Here is a 21,371-nt window from a genome sequence, read left to right as displayed (position 1 = left end):
ACTCTTTTTACTAGCTGAATTCCTCTAATTGTATTACCAATCCACTTTCTTCTCATTATCTTATCAGGAGAATCAACTGTTTTGTTGCAATTCTGGGATTCTGGATGTGTTGAATTCCTAATAAGTTTCTAATTAAACCAGTTTTCTTATCTGTTCAGAAATACCTGCCCTGCCCAAGGTACAAGATTATTATGAGAACAGCTATGATATTTGAGTAATATTTATGATAGCACAGTGAAAATTATAAAGGACTGGGCTGTCATTACCATTTTACATTCAAAGAGAAACTTTTAAAGTACTTTGACATAATCTTATTTGGACACAACAGGTCCTGGCCCAAGCACCACTTAACGGTTATTTTTTGGGCCCCCCCCTCCCCTGAGTGAATGTCAATGGTAATGGTTTCTCTTTTGTCCAGCAACCCTGAGGGTCTTCCCCTCCCAGTTTGATTTTTTTTTTTCAATTAAAGGGGCCATCCTTTGACTCACTTCTTAAAGAGGCCTATTCAGTGAATGGGGGTGGCCTCACTCAAAGTGAGAACTTGAGAAGACCTCAGCTTAAAAGGGCCAAGGTCACCCACTGCATCCTAGGCCATCTCCATTTGCCCTGATAGATATCTGGCCACTGGATCCAGATGGCTCTGGAGGAGAAAGTGAGGCTGGGGACCTTGCACAGCCTTCCTTCACTCAAATCAAAGTCAACTGCAAGTCATGTCATCATCTCCCTCTCATGGTACTCTTCAAGAACAAAGGCCAAACCACAACCACAACCACACAATTTTTAGGCAGCAAATACTCTCATTTATCTTCTTTTTAACGTAACTTTTTAAAGTTTCCTGCCTCATTTTTATTCATTTTCTTGAGGGGTAAAGGCAGGGCAATTGGAGTTACGTGACTTGCCCAAGGTCACACAGCTAGTAAGTGTGTCAAGTATCTGAGAACAGATTTGAACTCAGGTCCTCCTGACTCCAGGGCTGGTGCTCTTCTCACTGTGCCATCTAGCTGGCCCCATTTTAATTCATTTTCAACCTGAGATGCAGGTTACAAAACTCATAACCACTTCCATCTGTTCAAGTCAAACAATAAATATGTAGATAATTCCCTTACCTTAAAATCTGAAAAATTACACAGCACTCCAAGGCTACTTTTTTTTTTTTGCTAAATTCTTTGTCTAATGTTTCTTCCTAACTGTGACAACTCACCAATCCGTGTCTTGTCAACAGCAGATGGAAAAAGCCTCACTTCCTCAGGAAGCCCTCGAAACACATGTTCAGGTACATCAGCCAGAGTTTCCGGGGCTTCCAAAGACTCAAGAGTGTTCTATAAAGCGAAAAAACAGAAAGATCATATCAGAAGAAAAAATCCAAAAAGTTTAACCTATTCAAGTTTAATTAAGTAGAAAGTTAAAAAACAAAAGAGAAATCTGAAGCAGGCACCCCAAGTAAAATATGCTGTAAGGTACTCCAATAGTTGCTTTGCTGTTTCCCACTATTTGTTTATGGGTCTCCAAACAGTCAACAAAAGAGTTTTAATAATTCAATCATGGCTTTTTACCTCTAACTCATTCTACAGCACAGTGCTTGGCACATTACATTAATAAACGCTAGTTATTTAAATAAATAGGCTATTTTATCAAACTGCCTTTAATGTCCACTTAACCCAACAGTCAAATATTACAAAAGTTCACTTTTAATCACAGTACCCAGTAGCTTATGTCACACTTTAAAAATGGAAGGGGAAAAAAAAAGACATTAGGACATAAGTAACTAAAGGCTTATGATTTAGCATTACAATACCCAATTACATTAAATTTTCCCATAATATAGAGAGGTAAACCTGGCATTATGGATAGAAAACAATCCTCTAAACCAGGAAGACTTGGCTTCATGTCTCTGATTTATATTGGCTGTCACCACAGGCAAGTGACAACTTCTCAGGGCCCCCAGTCAAAAAGCATTTATTAAAGCATTTACTGTGTGCCTGACACTATGCTAAGCACTGAGGACACAAGCTCACTTTCTAGTGGTGGAGAAAACCAAAAGTAATGAGGTCCATATAAATATATATACAGAAGACATGGAAAGGAATCTTCAGAGGGGAAGGCTGCCGAGCCTGAGAGGAAAGGAGAGGGGAAGTGGGCAAGGCTTCCTGAAGAAAGGGCTGAGTCTTAAAGGAAGCCAAGTGAAGAGAAAGAGATGAGAGGCCTTGCTTCCCAGGCACTAGGGCCAGGCAGTGCACAGGCATGCAAACATGATGCAGATCATGTGTGGGAAGTAAAGCAAAGAAGCCCCTGGAGCTGGATCATAGATTGTGTGGAGGAGAGGACCAGAAAGGTACAAAGGAACCAGGTTATGACAAGCATTAAAGCCAAAGACTTTATATCTGATCTTGGAGGTAACAGGTAACCACCAAGTGATAAGAGAATGTAACATAGACAAACCTGTACTTTGGGAAAATCACTTTGGCAGCTGGCTGCAGGATGGATTAGTGTTGGGAGAAAAGAGTCCAGAAGACCATGGTCCAGTCAAGGAGCAGTAAAGGCCTGAATTAGTCTGGTGGCTATGTTAGTCTCAAGAAAAGGGGAAGCACACAAGGGTTGGTGTTGAAAGTTGAAATGAAAATATTTAGAAAATGGATTTTACATGCGGGATGACTGAGAAGACAAGGACAACTGACACTGCAAGCCTCGGTGACTGGGGAGGATGACAGTACACTCAACAGTAACAGGGAAGTTCGGAAGGGGGTGGGGTGGAGATATTAAAGAATGCTATTTTGGACACATTGTGTTTGAAATGTCTACGAGACATTCCAGTTAAAGATGACCAAGACAATTGGTGATTGAGAACTGGAACTTAGGAGAATGGTTAGGCATTAACATTATATATCTGGGAACCATTTGCATACATATGACAAAGGTGCTGATCTGTGTTAATGGAGGGAACTTCCTCACTGAGGAATACAAAAATAAAATTATAAATTGAGTCAAAATAAAGAAGCACATCATACATACACATATCCACCACTACCATTCCCCGCTGTCCCTGTCCCCACCCCCACACACAGTGATCACAGCTTTCAATCTAAAAAGGCAACCCAGTGTAACACCCTTATTTTACAAACAAAGAAACTAAGGACTATAAGACTTAACTGACTCGCCCAAGGTTACAAAAGCAGATCAAGATTCAAACCTGGGTCTTCTGACTGCAAATCTCTAACTTTCCACTGTATAATACTATTCCCTCAAAAATGAGATTAGATTCTTTTAGTAACGTACTGCCTCGTATAAAATCACTAGTGTGTAAAGTCAGCGGAAATGAAAAATTACTATTAAAAACGACCAATCAAATTGTGAGACACATTAATTCAGGGTATTAAAGACAGGGATGGCACAAAAGCTAAAAAAGAACAATTTCAATTCACTGCCAGAAAACTATAAGAGGGAAAAGGCATTTCTCTAGCTCCTCCTGTAGGTCAGGCAACAATGCGATGCTTTTTTTATTTGATCATTTCATAACAAGGAAAAATCAATCAGGTAGTTCAGACATCTCAAAACTACTAAGAGGACATTTTGTACGTCTGTGGCTATTTCACTGAAAAGGAAAACCACCAGTCGAGAATTTCCAAAGAAACTTGGTATGAACTGAGTACTAATTAGACGATTTAGCCCCCACATCACAATAAACCACCCTGAGTATCCCACTTGAATGTTCTTTCTTGGCCTGGAGGGGACATTGTCTAAGAAAAGGTGACTCAATTTTCATGTCTAGCTAAAAACCTAAGAAGACACCACCATGAACTGTCACCCACAGACCCTCCCGTCTTAGCCTGAAGATACTTAGCACAAACTTGGCAACCAGGCAATTGTTGCAACAATTCAGCTAGCAGCTGCTGTGAGGGTGAAAAACCAACACAAGCCCAGCAACAAGAACACTGCAAGCCCAGATTCTTTTGATCTGCTTTACTAAGGAAAGCAACATTAAGGGGTTAACAATCTTACTTTAACCCAACATACAAATATCATTTACTCAGCTCAGGGGGAAAAGCCAGCACCCTGCGCTTCAGAGCAAATACAAACAGCAAATAAACACAAATCAACTGATAGATTTCTATCTGACAAAATCACAACATACAGTTACCAGAGAAGCATCAACATCAAAGCCGGGGAGCTAACAATGGCAGGCCTAGAGTCACACACCATTCCTGCTGCGGCTCAGAACTCCGAAAGGGAAAGCCAACCTCTGCACTTATATATCCTGTTCAGGGCCAAAGGTGAGTCAGGCACGCGACCCACCCTCATGACCTAAAATCATCACAAAAATGTGACTGAAACCCACGTGGTCCAAAAGCCTCTGATGTCACAAACATGTCACCCAAACCCATGTAAATCAGGCTTTCCTTTGAGGCAAGGAGGTCATCAAGGAGTCCTAATTTAATCAAGGAAACAAAGGCCAAACTCTTCAACGGCACTTGGTTGAATGAGTGCTAAGAGCCCATCTTGATTGCCAATACAGTAACTAACTTTGTGAACCACAGCACCTCAGAAACTGAGGTATGGAAAAGCTGAAGACATTATTAGTGGGGGAAATACCCTCGCTTTATTAAATCACTGGTACTTGAAGTAAACATATGCCAAGAACAGGAAATTCTCTCATTTTGTAAAATCTGAGCATTCAAATGTCTACCTACCAAGGGTCATTTAAAAGAAAAAAAAAACTCAAAATAAAATTTTATTTAAACTATAAAAGCCAAATCATTAGCCAAATGTCTAGTCAGGAACAGCCCACGTAACCAGAGAGACATGAGATAGTTTCTATGTAGGGATCAAATTATGGTACTTCCTACTGGAATGCAATTCTTTTCATTACCTGTATCAGCACCACTAAGCCAGGTATAAATCAGCTAGGAGTAGCTACATGGCACAGCGAATAGAGTGCCAGGCCTGGAGTTATGAAGACTCATCCTTGTGAGTTCAAATTTGGTCTCAGACACCTACTAGCTGTGTGACCCCTGGGCAAGTCACTTAACCCTGTTTGCCTCAGTTTCCGTATTTGTGAAAAATGAATTGGAGGAAGAAATGGCAAACCACTCCAATATCTTTGCCAAGAAAACCCCAAATGGGGTCAGGAAGAGTCAGACAGGACTGAAACAACTGAACAACAACAATCAATTAAGTCATGGAATTTCTGATCCAGAAGTGATTTCAGAAATTGCCTGGTTCACCCCACAGCCCTTCATTTTACAGATGAGAAGAAAACTAAGTTCCACAGATTAAAAGATGATCTATCCGAAGCACAGAAAGGTAAACTGAGTAGAACCCAGCTCACCTAACTTGCCTTACATCATATGTTAAATTCCCTTCTGCTCTACTGACAAGGCCACGTTCAGTGCTCAAACTACGTAGGTTATCCACCTTTGTCCCAATTTCTGAGAAGAGAAGCTACACACTCTCCAGGATAAAAGCACTGAGCTAAGAAAGGAGGAGATCCCTGGCTAGTTCCCTGACTGGAAAGGAGAATAGTGAGAGCAGCTCACATTTTATATAGTACTTTCAAGTTTGCAAAGTACTTTATACTAAGAAGGTCAATATTAAAATAACCAGGAGAAAGGCAAGTTCAAACAACTAAGGTTCTCTCCTACACCTAGTAAGATGGCCAAGCTGACCCAAAAAGAGAACAGTTACTACTGAAGAGTCTATGGGAAGATGCATGCACTTGTACACTGTTGGTAGATACGTGAATTGCATCAGTCTTTCTGGGGAAATGTCAATTATGTAAGAAGAGTGACTCAATTGTTCTAATCCCATTAATAGCCAAGGAGGTCAAATACCTAAAGAAATGGTTAATACATAACCCAAAATATTCATAGCAGCACTTTTTGCAGGGAAAAAAGTGGGTACCCATTACAAATCAGAAATTAAAAATGTATAGAATTCACAGAAACACAGAAGACTAGCATTAAATAATGCAGAGTGAAAATAAAACAGAACCAAGAAAACATACATACACTAAAATAATGGAAATGAAAAAAATAAGATGAAGTCAAATTGTAAGTACCTTTTTTTTTTAATTCTGACACTTAACAACCAAAGAAAACAGGCATTTCTGTAGATCAGAAAAGGAGGGGTACCTGTGAAATTGGAGTTCTCACACACCCCCAATTTAAAAAATAAGAAAATAAAATATAACGAATAGGCAGTGTCAAGCAAAACAAATTCCCATATTGGCCATATCAGAAAATATGTGTCTCAGTCCGCACAAAGAATCCATTACCTATGTCAGAAGCTGGGTAGCATTTTTCACCACTATTTCTCTGGAATCATGGGTTGGTTATTGTGTGGAAATGAGTTCTCAAGTCTTTCAAAAAAAATCTAAAATGTTATTATATAAATTGTTCTAACTTCATTCTATGTCAGCTTATACAGATCTTCCCAGGTTACTATGAAACCCTCCATTTCCTCCCCTCCCCAAAACCTTCCCCTCTTCCTAACTTCTCTGCTACTATAAAGACTTACCATTAATCTCCCGATCAGCCAGATCAGGGGTGGGGAACCTGCCTGACCCAGGTGCTAAACCTCCGTTCTTCAAGAAGCCTTTCCCAGGCATCCTAGTTCCTTCCCTGTGAGACTATAGCCAAATTATTCTGTATATAGCTTGTTTCTGTTCTAGACAGAAACTCCGAGGATCTTCCCCTCCCAGACTGATTCTTTTGTGAAAGCAAACTAGGCCAACTGTTGCCTCCATTCTTACCTAGACTTTAATTGCTGAATAAGTGTTGTCTCAGACAAACTGAGACCTGGGAAAGACCTTAGCTTAAAAAGGTCAAAGTCTCCCACTGAATCTGGGGTTGTCACTAGTTGTATTGACTTGTGTCTTGCCACTGGATCCAGATGGCTCCAGAGGAGAGAGTGAGGCTGGTGATTGTGAACAGCTCTGCCTCATTTAAATCCAATTCACTTGCAAGTCAAGACATCACCTAACTGATGTCACTGGTCCTCAAGAAGGAAGGATGAACAACAAACAGTATAACTTGTTTATATACATACTGTCTGATCCTTGAGAACAGAGGCTGTTTTTTGCCTTCCTCTGTATCCCTAATGCTATTAACAAATGCCTGACGCATAGTAAATGCTTAATAAATGCTAGCTGACTAACAATAACATTCCATTACATAATTTATTTTAGCAATTTCCCAATTGATGGTTACCCTCTTAGTTTCCAGTTCTTTGCTATTATAAAAAGAGCAGCTGTAAATATTTTTGTACATTCTTTTTCTCTTTTTAAAAAAATCTCTTTGGGGTACAGGCCTAGCACAGCTTAGTGACTTTGGAAGCATAGTTTCAAACTGATTTTCAAAATGGTTAGACCAATTCATAGTTCCACCAACAGTGTACTAGTCTGCCCATTTTTTCTTTTTTTATTTTTCAGCTTTTATAGAGGGTTATTTATATTGAGGTGTAAGGGAAACCAAAGAATAGAAAAATTCCCCCAAATCTGGAGGCATAGTCCTCCTTCTGTACTCATTTGGTCACCCACTGGGGATAATGCCCAAAAACCTTAAAAGAATTAGTACAAAATACTCTTCCCACAATCTACCATACACTCTCCATTATGCACATGCTCAAGGTCCCAATGAGAATAGGCTCCAACTTCAAATACAAAGGTACTGAAACACACATATAGGAAATGCATATGGTTAGGGGATACCTCTGAGCCCTGGAAATCTTTTTCTTTCATGGAGTCCCCATCCTGTCACTTCTGGATGTGGCAAAACTGATAGACAAGCCACTCCTCTGCTTCCAAGATGAGGTACCTCTCTCTCCACCCTTTCCAAGGCTAGATACATCTCTCATATGCCCTGATACGCTGGTTTGAAGGAAAAGCTGACATATTCTCTACGCAGCAGTTATGTTGGTGAATATTTAACAACCAGTTTTCTGGGGGACAAATATACACAACACACTTTTAAATTTAATTTACATTATTAATATTTTCTCCACCACTTTCTAAAGTTTATACAATTGATAAAATGTTAAATCAAGCCCTGATTTGTAGTGTTCACCAATTTCCAAGGTATAAATGCTCATACTGAAAATTTAACAATTAGCCCTCTACAATTATAGCTGGCTCAAGCATATTCCTGCTTCCCATCAACATTTTCAGATCCTCCTTCTGCCACCATCATTCCATAACCACTCTTCCTCCTTTCAAGTTCACTCCATCCTTTCTATATTCTCTTTTTTGTTATTTATTTAATATTTTTAGTTTTCAGCATTAATTTTCACAAGAGTTTGAATTACAAATTTTCTCCCAATTTCTACCCTCCCCCCACTCCAAGATGGTATATACTCTGATTGCCCCGTTCCCCAGTCAACCCTCCCTTCTGTCACCCCACTCCCCCCAATCCCCTTTTCCCTTACTTTCTTGAAGGACAAGATAGATTTTTATGCCCCATTGCCTGTATATCTTACTTTCTAGTTGCATTCAAAAACTTTTTTTTTTGAACATCTGCTTTTAAAACTTTAAGTTCCAAATTCTCTCCCCTCTTCCCTCCCCATCCACCCTCCCTAAGAAGGCAAACAATTCAACATAGGCCACATGTGTATCATTATGCAAAACCCTTCCACAGTACTCATGTTGTGGAAGACTAACTATATTTTGCTCCTTCCTATCCTATCCCCCTTTATCCAATTTTCTCCCTTGACCCTGTCCCTTTTCAAAAGTGTTGGCTTTTGATTACCTCCTCCCCCTATCTGCCTTCCCTTCTATTGTCCCCCCTTTTTTATCCCCTTCCTCCTTCTTTCCTGTGGGGTAAGATACCCAATTGAGTGTGTATGTTATTCCCTCCTCAGGTCAAATCCAATAAGAGCAAGATTCACTTATTCCCCCTCACCTGTCCCCAGGTGTGCCCATTTTTTTACAGCCTCTCCAAAAACTTTAATTTTCTTTATCTGTCCTCTTTACCAATGTGATGGGTGTGAGGTAAAACCTAAAAGCTAATTTAATTGGCCATTCTCAAATAGTGATTTGAAGCACTTTTTCATGTCTGTTCGATAGTTTTCTAAGAAAGAAAAATCCAAGCTAAATGTTCATTATCCTTTGGACATCTATTGGACATCTATCTATTATGGAACAGTTCTTGTTCTTATAAATTTGAATCTATTCCTATAAGGAATATAAGCAATCTATAAGATTTTGGAAATAAGAACTATCAGAAAAACTTCCCACTTCCCTGTTTTCCTTTTCATTTTAATAGCAGTGGTTTTGTTTTTGCAATTACCTTTTCAAATTTCATGTGAGCAGAATGTTCTATTTTATCTCCTGTAATCTCCTCTGCTCCTTATTTGGCCATGAATGCTCTCTAACCCATAGGTCCAAAAAGTAATTTCTTCTATGCTCCTCCAATCTGCTCATTATGCCATCCTTTACATTTAAGTCATATATCCATATGAAGCTTAAATTAGTATATGGTGTAAGATGTTGGTTTATACCTAATTTCTGGCAGATTATTTTCCGGTCTTCCAAGCAATTCTTATCAAATAGTAAATTCTTTCCCTAGGAGCTGGTATCTTTGGGTTTATCACACAGTAGTTACTGGGGATTTTTTTGTATCTGTATATTGTGTACAACTTGCAGTGAGTAGTCAGTGGGCCAAGAATTAGATTAAAATATAACTGGGAAATATTTAGCAAAATACATAAAAATACATTATGGTCACAGATAATGTTTTATGTGGTTTTCTAAGTCTCTATTCAGCCCATGGATCCATTTCTATTTGAGTTTTATACTGCTAGTGTACATAATTTCTTCCATTTATCAACCTCTTTTTTAACCAGGGCTAAATTATTTTAGTGATTAGGTCTTCGTAATAACATGTGAGATCTGGTTCTGCTAGGTCCCCTTCTTTCTGATTTTTTATTTTTCCATTCTATCCCATGAAATTTTTGACCTTCTGTTTCACTAAATGAACCGTTATTATTTTTTCTGTAAAATGATCCTGTGATAGTTTAATTTGTACAGCACTGGACAAGTAAATTATTTTAGGCAGCATTGTCATTTTTATCATATTTGCTCACAGTCAAGAATAATTAATATTTCTTCAATTATTTAGGTCTATAATTCTCTAACATGCATTTTTTATAGTTGCATTCATATAGTTTCCATGTGGGTCTTGGTAGGTAGATTCCCAAGTACTTTATATATTCTATAGCTATTTTGAATGGAATTTCTTTTTATCTCCTCCTGCCTGATTTTGTTGGTAATATAGAGAATGTCTACTTAATAATAATAGCAAGTATTTCCATTACATTCTTTAATACACTGGCTCAATTTGGTCCTCATAGCAACCTGATAAAATAGGTGCCATTATTATCCTGGGCCAGAGAGGTTAAGTATATATTCCCAAGTACAGTAAACTGAGAATGGCTTACATATTGCAAAAAAAAAAAGCCATTACAATTAAATCAAATATTTTTAATTATTTTCATAAATAAGGTTGCTTATGTATAATTTAATCTAGATACAATGCGAAGAAATTGGATGGCCTTAAAATTAAAGTATAAAATATGAGACGGAATGAGACAATTTGGTTTTAAAAAGAAATCCCACTACCCTTTCTCTCCAAGATGGGGTGGGGTTTGGGGTTTTTTTTGGGGGGGGGGGGTGTGTTTAAGCCTCCAGCTTCATTAAGTGATCAACTGATTCTGTTACAGAAAGGAGATTGCGGGGTAAAAAGAGTTGGGGAGAATCATATTATGTAGTACTTAAGCTAGGAAAAATGAAGACCTCGCTATGAAAACTAGTACAAGAAAACCAAAATTGGATTATAGCAGGTATCCCAAAAGCCATAATGCATTTTGAAGCCATTAAAGCTCCATCAGAGGCAGCTAGATAGTATAACAGACAGAGTACTGGAGCTGCAGCCAGGAAGACCTGCGCACAAATCTCACCTCAGACTCTTATTATGTCCTGAGCTAGTCACATAACAGGTTTGTCTCAGTTTCCTCAAATGTAAAATGGGGATAATAGCAGTACCTACCTCCCAGGGTTTTAATGAGGATCAAATGTGATAATATTTATAAAGTGCTTAACACAGTGCTTGGCGTATAGTAGGTGCTATGTAAATGCATATTCTCTTCCCCCTCCCTTTGCCACAATTGTATATCAGCATTATTTTTAGTCAATGTCATTAATATTGGGATTTCAAGAAAAAAATTTGAAAAACTGGAAAAAATGAACTGATTTTGATCAACCAACATACATTTATAAGCACCTACTATGTGCTGGGTGGCTCAACTTGCTGAGTCAGAAAAATTGAACTTTGAAACCTGCCTTAGACACTCATTAACTGCTTCGTGACACTGGCCAAGTCACTTAACCTCTCTTGGCAGCAGTAGCCATCAATAGAATGGGGGTAATAACAGCCCCTCTCCATTGTGAGGACCAAAGAGGGTAACACTTGTATAATGCTTTGCAAACATTCAAGTGCTTAATAAATGCTACCCTACAGAGCCTACAATCTTTTAGGGGAGAAAATGTACATATCTCCAAGTATATACAAGAGAAACACAAGGCATGCTAGAGCATTAGAAGCTGGAAATACTGGACAAGGAGAATGGTACAGAACAAGATGGGTCTTAAATAAGCCAGGGCCTCAGGAAGGCAGAAGGGAGAAGAGAATGCATTCCAGCCAAGGCACAAGCATAGAGACAGGAATGAACTTCATAAGGCCAGTTGGACAGGATCATAAAGGAGGCACGACGGAGAGCAATGTATATATAGGTTGGAACCAGGCTGTGAAGAACTTTCCATGCTAAATAAAGAAGTGCTTGTATATATGATCCTAGAGATGGTAAGGAGCCCCTGGAGTTTACTGAGCAGAGAAGCCATGCTTTAGGAATGCCACTTAGGCAGCGGAACAGGAGAGGTTGGAGAGGAGAAAGACCTGAAAACAGAAACCAATTAGGAGGCTTTTGCAACAGTCCAGGTGAGAGCTGATGAGGACTGAACTCAGTGGTGGTATCATCAAAGGAAAGAAGGTGGATCCAAGAGATACTGCAGAAGTACAATCATCAAGACTTGCCAACTGATGGGATAAGTGGTTTGTGAGAGAAATTCAATGTGCTGCCAAGGTTGTGAAGCTAGGTGACTAGAAAGATGATGATGCCCTTGGCAAAAAATAGGGAAGTAACAAACAACTTCTGTTTCGGACATGTTGAATCTGAGGTCTCTAAGAAGGGGATGGTTTTTAATATAAGCAGTCTGTGATTCGAAGGGCAAGAACTGGGAGTCAGCTAACCACAGAGGATACAGTACCTTTTGAATAGGACTCACCCTAGCAACAGTCCTATGGAGGACAAAGGCTAAATCTTTTCTCCAAAGGAGATTGATTCAGAGGCTATCCCTGTGGAAGAGCTAATGCTCCTAGCAGCAGGCGTGTCATTGGTCCTGAGCTGATTCATTCACTTGTTGGAGACTCTGGTCCTGTAGGTGAACTTAAGCAGATACTCCAATATTTCAAGGGGTTTGTGATCTCATTAATGACGGTTTCCCTGAAATGTCGCAAACAAACCCATCCATAACTACTTATCCTGTGAAAACTCTAATCCATGTCTACCCATAAATTCACTGTGGGGGGAAGAGGAAGGGTGTTCCACCCTAAGTATTGGGGTCTTCTCTTGATATAAAGAGTATTTGCAGAGCATATGAGCTGCCCAATCCCTCACTCTCACCACATGGATCACGTTTTTTGTAGCAATCTTTATATCAATTCTACTTCAGAAATCCCTGTTTCCAATGTACTGCAAACCTGCTCATATCTACCATGCTCTTCTGTCCTGGGAGTGATGTGCGACCCCAATTATTTCAAAACTGTACTATTCTATGATTTGCAGCTATAAATCTCCAGAAAAACAGTGGTATTAAAAATGGACCTTTGTTTCAGGAAGAAACTTGGGGTCACTAAAAGAACAGCAATTTCCCAAAAGCAGCATAACCTACTCCTTTACTATTCCATTATGGGCCCAATTCTTTGTGCTACTTTTTACCGACCATAAAAAAATGAACGAATCGATAAAAATGGTTTCTCTGCAGGCTCTCCTCCAAAAAAGATGTCTCCTACACAAATGTCAAATTCTATAAGACTTTCCAGAAGAAACAACAAATAATTATGTTTAATCACCCTCTGACTCTTAATGCTAAGGCATAAAACAAGCAGACAGAAATCTGTTAGTCATCTACCCCTGTCACGGAGGAGATGCAGCACTGAGTCTAGGTCCAGGGGTCTGGATAGATATGTGCCACCAGATGCTCCCATTAGTGTATGACACTGTCTTGATTGCTTTAAGTCCTGAAATACCATAGCCCCTCCTTGATGAAACCTGTAATTACTCAAAAAAATTGACCTAGCTATACATACAGGAAAAACCAAGTGGACTTAAGATGCCTACTTAGTTGACAATAACCAATTCACTGAGTCTGTCTATCAGTATGTATGGGCAGATAGGAAAATAGACAATGAATTAAGATGATTTTTTTAAATCCAGACCTGTAATTTTATCATTATAAAGTACATCCAGTGAAGAAAGCCCCTCCAACAATGCAGATCTGCACCTGATGAACTTTAAAGCACTGATTAGTTAAGGGACTTATTCATGGCACAGAGCCAACATCAGGAACATGATCCAGGGCTTTCTGACCACAAGGCAGGTCCCCTAGCTCCATGATGCTTCTCAATTAAACAGAAAACTAGTTTTAATACCACAAAATAAAATCCACATGGATTACATGGAAAATATACCCCAATTTTAGGAGAAACAGTATGAAATTGGACTTTCCTTCTTATGGGCTTTGATACATAAATACAAACATATATAATCCCTTTAACTATGAGAAAATTTTGCTAAATTTTTGACATTATAATGCATATTTTACATTTCTTTCACTAAACTCATAATTTTATAAATGGCCTTTGCCAAGCCACAGGAGCTGTCCAGCAATAGAGATATATGCAAGCTTTGACCTAGTGTCTCTCTTCTGTAGCCTACAGTATTACTTGATTTCCTTCTGTAACTGGTCTAGCATAACATTAACCAGTGCTACATGATTAGACCATTCCTCATTGCTGTGAGGCAACTGGTATGTTTCGGATGTAGCCTTACAGAGTGCATAGAAGACTGCACACGGAATCAGGAAAAACCGAATTGGATTCTGCCTCAGATTTACCAACTGGGTAAATCACTTATATTCTCTTAGTCTTACTTTCCTAATCCATAAAATAGGGATACTAAGAGCACCTACTTTGAGAGAAGTAAGGATTAAGTGACATAATATATATAAAAATGCTAAAAAAAAAACTCTTTATTAAAGCACTATACATGTTGGCTATTATAATTATCTGTACAGAATTATTTGGCACGTTGTATTTTAAAATCCTCAAAATCGCATGCATTCTCACACTGCCCCAATCTAGGGCCCAGGCCATGGGTCCATCTATTCTAAGCAATCCCTAGTGGGTGGAAACCAACACTTGTTCACATGGCATTACTCAGTAGTTCTGGGATCCACAAGTGACTTGTGCCTAATATACAACAAACCATCTGTGTATGTCAGTCAATCAACAAAAACATTTATTATGAGCCTTCTCCATGCCACACACTGTGCCAAGTGCTAGGGATACAAATAAGAGAAACAGTCCTGGCCCTCAAGGGGCTTACAATCTTAGAGGGAAAGGAAGCTGAAAAAAGGGTGGGTACCTGGGGGTAACCTGGAATGGAGGCAGGATACTTCTGTAGGGTAGATCTGAGCCCGTATAAAGGAAGATTTTGGGAGGAATGCAGCAGCATTTGTCTCAACCCAATACCCAGAAAAGGTAATCAGCACAGCTAACACAGTTGACATCCAAAAGGAATCAGACTACTATATCATGGTGTGAAGGTGATCCCAGGTTCTCCAAAACTTGAAATGTAATGTCTAGTAGCTCAGGTCTTCTCACTTCCACACCCTCCTCATCACCTTCTCTCCTAGCCCCACAATCCCTGACTCCCATCTGCCATAACAATCTTTCTTCTACATACATCTAAGGTCATTCTTCAGCTCTAAAGTCACTGGCTCCCTATTCCTTAAGAAGTAAAGTTCGAGGTTCACCACAACACTAAGGCACTGTCCCACATAACAGTAGAACTGTGGGCTCACCATGCTACCAGACTATAGTAATCTTACAGGAAGAGAACCTTTCTATTTGCCTTAGCTGAACTTTGTATCTCCTCCAGTGACCAACATGGTAGCCTAATCTCCACAGGTACATAAAAATGTGTAGTTAAAATGATGATGGACTGTCCATCTGTCATTCAAGAACCAGCCCAGCAGATGACACAGGTTCACCACCAGAAGGTTGGACACATGATGATGGATTGTTTTTGGCCCCATTAACTCACAATTTGCATAGAGGATTATAATACTCATCATAAGAAGTAGTATTTGCTGTCACTTGAAGTATTAAAAATGTTTGTTAGAATTACAGCTGTCAACCAAAAGGCAGTATAAAAAGAATTATGCAATGGTCCAGTTGTCCACTGAACAAAATGGTGGGCTTATTTTTCTGTGCAGAGGAAAGATCTGCCATCCATAATTACATTCATTATGCCCCAGAACCAAGAATAATTGCACATCATGAAGAGAACTGTTATCTATCATGACACCCTAAAAGAAATAAACTAGACATCTCCTTACTCTGACCCCTGTGGAGTATATACTGCCCTCTTCCCACAAGAATGCCATAATACTATTTGACAAAAACTACTGGGAAAACTGGAAAATAGTATGGCAGAAACTGGGCATAGATCAACATCTTATACTGTATACCAAAATAAAATCCAAACAGGTACACGATTTAGATATAAAGGCTAATACTATAAACAAATTAGAGGAGCAAGGAATAGTTTAGCAGTCAAATTTATGGGGAACGGAGGAATTTATGATCAAACAAGAGATAGAGAACATTATGAAACGAAAAACAGAAAATTCTGATTACATTAAATTGGAATGTTTTTGCACAAACAAAGCCAATGCAACCCAAATTAGGAGGGAAGCAGAAAATTGGGAATTTTTACAAGTGTCTCTGATAAAGGCCTCATTTCTTTATTTTTTGGGGGCAGGGCAATTGGGGTTAAGTGACTTGCCCAAGGTCACATAGCTAGTACATGTGTCAGGTGTCTAAGGCCAGATCTGAATTCAGGTCCTCCTGACTTCTAGCTGCCCCCTCATTTCTAAAATATATACAGAGCTGAGTCAAATTTATAAGAATACAAATCATTCCCCAATTGATGAATGGTCAAAGGATATGAACAGGCAGCTTTTCAGAGGAAGAAATTAAAGCTATCTATAGTGCCACATCACACCTATCAGACTGCTAGAATGACATAACAGAAAAATTATGAATACCAAGGAAGATGTGGGAAAACTGGGAACATTGTTGGTAGAGTTGTGAACTGATCCAACCATTCTGGAGCGCAATTTGGAACCATGCCCAAAGGGCAATAAAAATGTACATACCTTTAGATCCAACAATACCACTTTTAGGGCTATATCTCAAAAAGATCATAAAAATGGGAAAAGGATCCACATGTACAAAAATATTTATAGCAGCTCTTTTTGTGGTGGCAAAGAATTAGAAACTGAGGGGATGCCCATCAACTGGGGAATGGCTTGAACAAGTTGTAATATATGAATGTAATGGAATACTATTGTGCTATAAGAAATGATGAGCAAGCAGACTTCAGAAAAACCTGGAAATATTTTTATGAATTGATGCTGAGTGAAGTGAGCAGAATCAGGAGAACACCATACATAGTAACAGCCACATTGTGCGATGACTAACTTTAATAGATTTAGCTCTTCCCTACAATGCAAGAACCTAAGACAACTCCAAAAGACTCATGATGGAAAATGCCATCCACATCCAGAGAAAGAAATGTGGAGTCTGAATGCAGATCGAAGCATACTATTTGCTATCTTTTTTTGTTTTGTTTTTTCTTTCTCATGGTTCCTCCCATTCGTTGTAATTCTTCTACACATGACCAATGTGAAAATATGTTTAATAAGAATGTATATGTAGAAACTATACCAAATTGCACACCATCTTGGGGAGGGGGAGAAAATTTTAAAACTTATGGAAGTGAATGCTGAAAACGAAAAATAAATAAATTTATAAAAAGTTTTTTAAAAAAATAATGTTCAGGGAAAGTAATAGCAATAAAATGCCCAGTCTTTATTATAAGGGTAATGCTCTGTACTGTTCCCATCAAAGTTTCCTGAGAGGTATAGAACTCCATAGCACTAGAGAATGGTGGGTCTCTTGAAGACTGAGGGCTATGTCTTGCGCCAGTTGAATGCACTTCTGCTGATGGCCCAGAACCCAGCATAACCCAAAAGCCTGAAGAAGGGCCCAGGTGGTACCTATGCTAAGAGGGTTACTGGCCAGGGCTTCTTTTAAGAACTTCTGAGGAAGCAGATGAGTAAATGAATTGTTCTGCTAGATTTTTGCAATAAATCTATCCTGCTGATTAAAAAGAAAGAATTCCATAATCTATCTTGTTCCATCCACTTTCCAAGCCAGAGGTCATAAAATTGGGTTCAATATTCTTCGTAAGACTGAGTTATGAAAATAAAAAGATTCTTCCCTTATACTTGCAGAATTTCACTACCAGAGCCTCTTATCTTATCATGCTCTTCTTTCAGAGATAATCAATTGGCTATTGAACAAGGTTGCAGATCCAGGATGTAACAATCAGGAACTCCAAAGACAAATTTTAGATTACTTCATTTATGAATCTGAAGAAGAAATTAAGTTGTACTGCTACTTCAGTTTAAATTTACAAATTTCTAAGGATTAGCCTGCCACAGATTAGCTGCCATTTCCATTTTTCACCATGTTTATACATCTCAATCTCCTTACTTAGTATATCACCTACTTCTTTAAATATCCATTTGATTACAAGGAAAGGGAACAAGCATTTGTTAAGTGCCTACCATGTACCAACCACTGTGCCAAGCTCTTTACAAATATCTTATTTGATTAGGAGTAAGCCTAGAGAGGCTGAGACAGGAATGGGTGAAAATAAACTAAATCTTAATACTACCAAGATTTGGGGGGAAATAAAGTCTTTTAGCTGCTATTCTGAGACCAAAATCTAATAAATACAATATGAATTAAACAAATATCTTATAATGAACAATGCATTAATTCCGATTTGATGAATAAAAGACAAGATCTACAACAACTACGGAGAACCTTACTATAAAGATCACAGGAGAACTGGAAAAATCACATAGCGTTCTGTGTACACCTCTTCTTCAGAATAAGAGATGCAATTTATATGCTTTCAAAGGTTAACAGGTCTATCAATTTGCAAGTGTGAAGAAAGATCCCTCAAACATTATGTTACTTAATTCAGAATAATTAGGGATTTTTATTGTTGTTGAGTTGTTTTTAAGTCATGTCCAACTCATGAGTCCATTTGGGAGTTTTCTTGGCAAAGATACTGGAGTGGTTTGCCATTTCCTTCTCTAGCTCATTTGACAGATGAGGAAACTGAGGCAAACAGGGTTCAGGGACCTGCCCAGTTAGTAAATGCCTGAGACTAGATTTGAATTTATGAAGATGAGTACTCTTGATTCCAAGCCCAGTGCTCTATCCACTGTGCCACCTAGCTTCCCCAAATTAGGGACAGCTAAGATAAAGCAATGATCATGAACTACTCAACATAAAGTCTCAGATTCAAATGCAACCCAGATTTGAAGCATCAAGTAATCAAGAACTGCCTTCTATCAAACACCTAAGAAAACACAAACTCAGTCTGTGGCCTCTGTTTAGATCTTATGAAATACATTAGATAACATGATGGCAAGCACCAGAAAACTGGTCAGGATAAGGGGATTCTCTTCACCCACTAGAACATGTTTCCCCAAAGCACGGAGAAGCATTTCAACTGAAATTTTAAGTCAAGTCAACAAACAGTATTAAGTGCCTACTATGTTCCAGGCACTGTATTAAGCCCTGGGGATACAAAGAAAGTCAAAAGACTAAAAATCATGATCCTACAATATGTTGTTTACAAGAAACACATTTGAAACGGGGATACACACAAGGTAAAGGTAAATAGTAAAAGGCTGGAGTAGAATGTATTATGCTTCAGCTCAAGTAAAAAAAGCAGGGGTAGCAATCCTAATCTCGGACAAAGCAAAAGCAAAGATAGATCTAATTAAAAGATGTGAGGAAGGGAACCATATGCTGCTAAAAGGCACCACAGACAATGAAGTAATATCATTACTTAACATATATGCGCCAAGTGGTATAGCATCCAAATTCTTAGGAGAAGTTAAGGGAGTTACAGGAAGAAACAGACAGCAAAACTATACTAGTGGGGGACCTCAAGCACCCCCTCTCTGAACTTGATAAATCTAACCTCAAAATACACAAGAAGGAAGTTAAGGAGGTGAACACAATTTTAGAGAAGGTAGATATCACAGACCTCTGGAGAAAAATGAATGGGGATAGAAAGGAATATACCTTTTTTCTCAGCAGTACATGGCACATACACAAAAGTTGACCATGTACCAGGGCAGAGCTGTCCAAAATGCTGTTCGATTTATGTGGCCTGCCTACAAGCTTAGAAATTTACATAAATGCTTTAGTAAATTAAGCTGAGCTACCACAGAGCTCTCACTAAAATGGCAAATCAAAATATATTGTCTATTGTTTCAATAAAAACCTAAGGTTGGACAGCCCCATACCAGGGCATAAAAACCTCACAATCAAATGCAGAAAAAAGACAGTCCCTGTCTGCAAGGAGGTCACAGTCAAATGAGGGAGACTGCAAGAAAACAGCTGTGTACAAAAAAAAAAGATGAGACAGGATAAATTGAGGGTAGTCTCAAAGGAAAGCATGAAGATTAAAGGCTTCTTGCAAAAGATAAAGTGTTAGCTGAGACTTGAAGGAAGAAGCCAAGGAAGCTAGGAGGCAGAGTGGAGGAAGGAGAATATTCTAAACATGAGGGACAACCAAGGGTTGCCCAGAGCCAGGAGATGGGAGTGTCCTGTGTGACAAAAAAAAGGAGACTCTAGATTGTAGAATAAATGTAAAGAAATAAGGTATAAAAATACAAAAAGGCAGAAAGGGGCCAGGTTAGGGAAGGCTTTAAAAGCCAAACAGATTATTTTATATTTGATCTTGGAGTTTGTAAAAGGGAGGCACTGCAGCTTATCAGGGGCAAACCTTTTATGAAGATCATTTTGACAGCTAGGCGAAGGAAAGCCTACAGTAGGGAGAAAAGAGAGTGGAAGACCAATCAACAGCCAGCTACTGCAACAGTCCAGGCATGATGTGGTAAGGACCTAGACCTGGAGGACGGCAGTGTCAGAGGAGAGAAGGGGGCATAAGCAAGAAATGGAGAGATGCTACCCAAGGTAATACTGAGCTTGGCAAAAGACTATATATGGGAGTTAAGACTGGGGAGTTGAGGATGACAGCTAGGTTATAATTTTGGGTGACTGGGAAGATGGTGATACCCTGGACATAAATAAGGAAATTAGGAGGAAGAAAGGTGTGTGGGAGGTGGCCAGGGTGGGGGGAATAACTAATTCAATTTTGGACATGTTGAATTTAAGAAGTCTATGAGACATCCAATTTGAGATGGAAAAATTCTCTTAATAAAGATACCCCAGTGGATATACAGGTCAGGGTGGGAACTCAGGTCAAGATCAAGGATGAATCCTTTAGGTATCAAAAGGATAACAGGGGGCAGAGCCTGGCCCTGACACAAAGTCCCAAATCAGAAACTAAGATTAGAGATATGAGTAAAAGAGAAGACATCAACTACTATTTTTTTAGATTATAAATGTAAAGATAACCAAAACTCCAACCTACAGAAAAAGATTAATTCCACAACAAATACAAAGCAGAACACAAAGGAAAAAATATGAATTTCCATGAAAGAATTACATGAATGCCAACAAGAGATGAAGCAAGAGATTTTTAAAAATTAAATAAAAGCTCTTGAGGAAAGAACTGGAAGGAGAATAAATAACTTAAAACATTAAGTGGTATACCTTACCCAAGTAATAGGATCTCTGAAAACTAAAAGATTAGAAAGGAACCAATGACTCTGAGAGTCAAAAAATATTAAAGTAAAATCAAAGACTGAAAAAGAGAAAATTGAGAAATAAAAAAATATTAAGGTTATTTCCTATCATGAAACAACTGACCTGAAAGGCCCTAAATACATCAAAATAGCAGCACTTTTTTAATGGTAACAAAGCCTATCAATTAGGAGAGGGATTAAAAATATAATAATATTAATGTTGAAAAAATATCAAATA

The 21,371-nt window shown here is 38.6% G+C and overlaps 1 protein-coding gene across 2 annotated transcripts in view; it reads right to left on the bottom strand.

Moving 5' to 3' along the window:
- The window catches only part of PRDM2 (PR/SET domain 2), a 210,939-nt gene that overhangs the window by 163,469 nt on the left and 26,099 nt on the right, over window positions 1-21,371 (bottom strand). For both annotated transcript variants that reach the window (XM_036747096.1, XM_036747094.1), the window contains exon 3: window positions 1,202-1,319. In XM_036747096.1, coding sequence (XP_036602991.1) covers window positions 1,202-1,319 — 118 coding nt within the window. The remainder of the gene's footprint in view (window positions 1-1,201; window positions 1,320-21,371) is intronic.

The sequence above is a fragment of the Trichosurus vulpecula genome, chromosome 2, assembly GCF_011100635.1.
Source record: "Trichosurus vulpecula isolate mTriVul1 chromosome 2, mTriVul1.pri, whole genome shotgun sequence".
NCBI classification, from domain to species: Eukaryota; Metazoa; Chordata; class Mammalia; order Diprotodontia; family Phalangeridae; genus Trichosurus; species Trichosurus vulpecula.
This window is presented reverse-complemented; position numbering and strand designations above follow the sequence as displayed.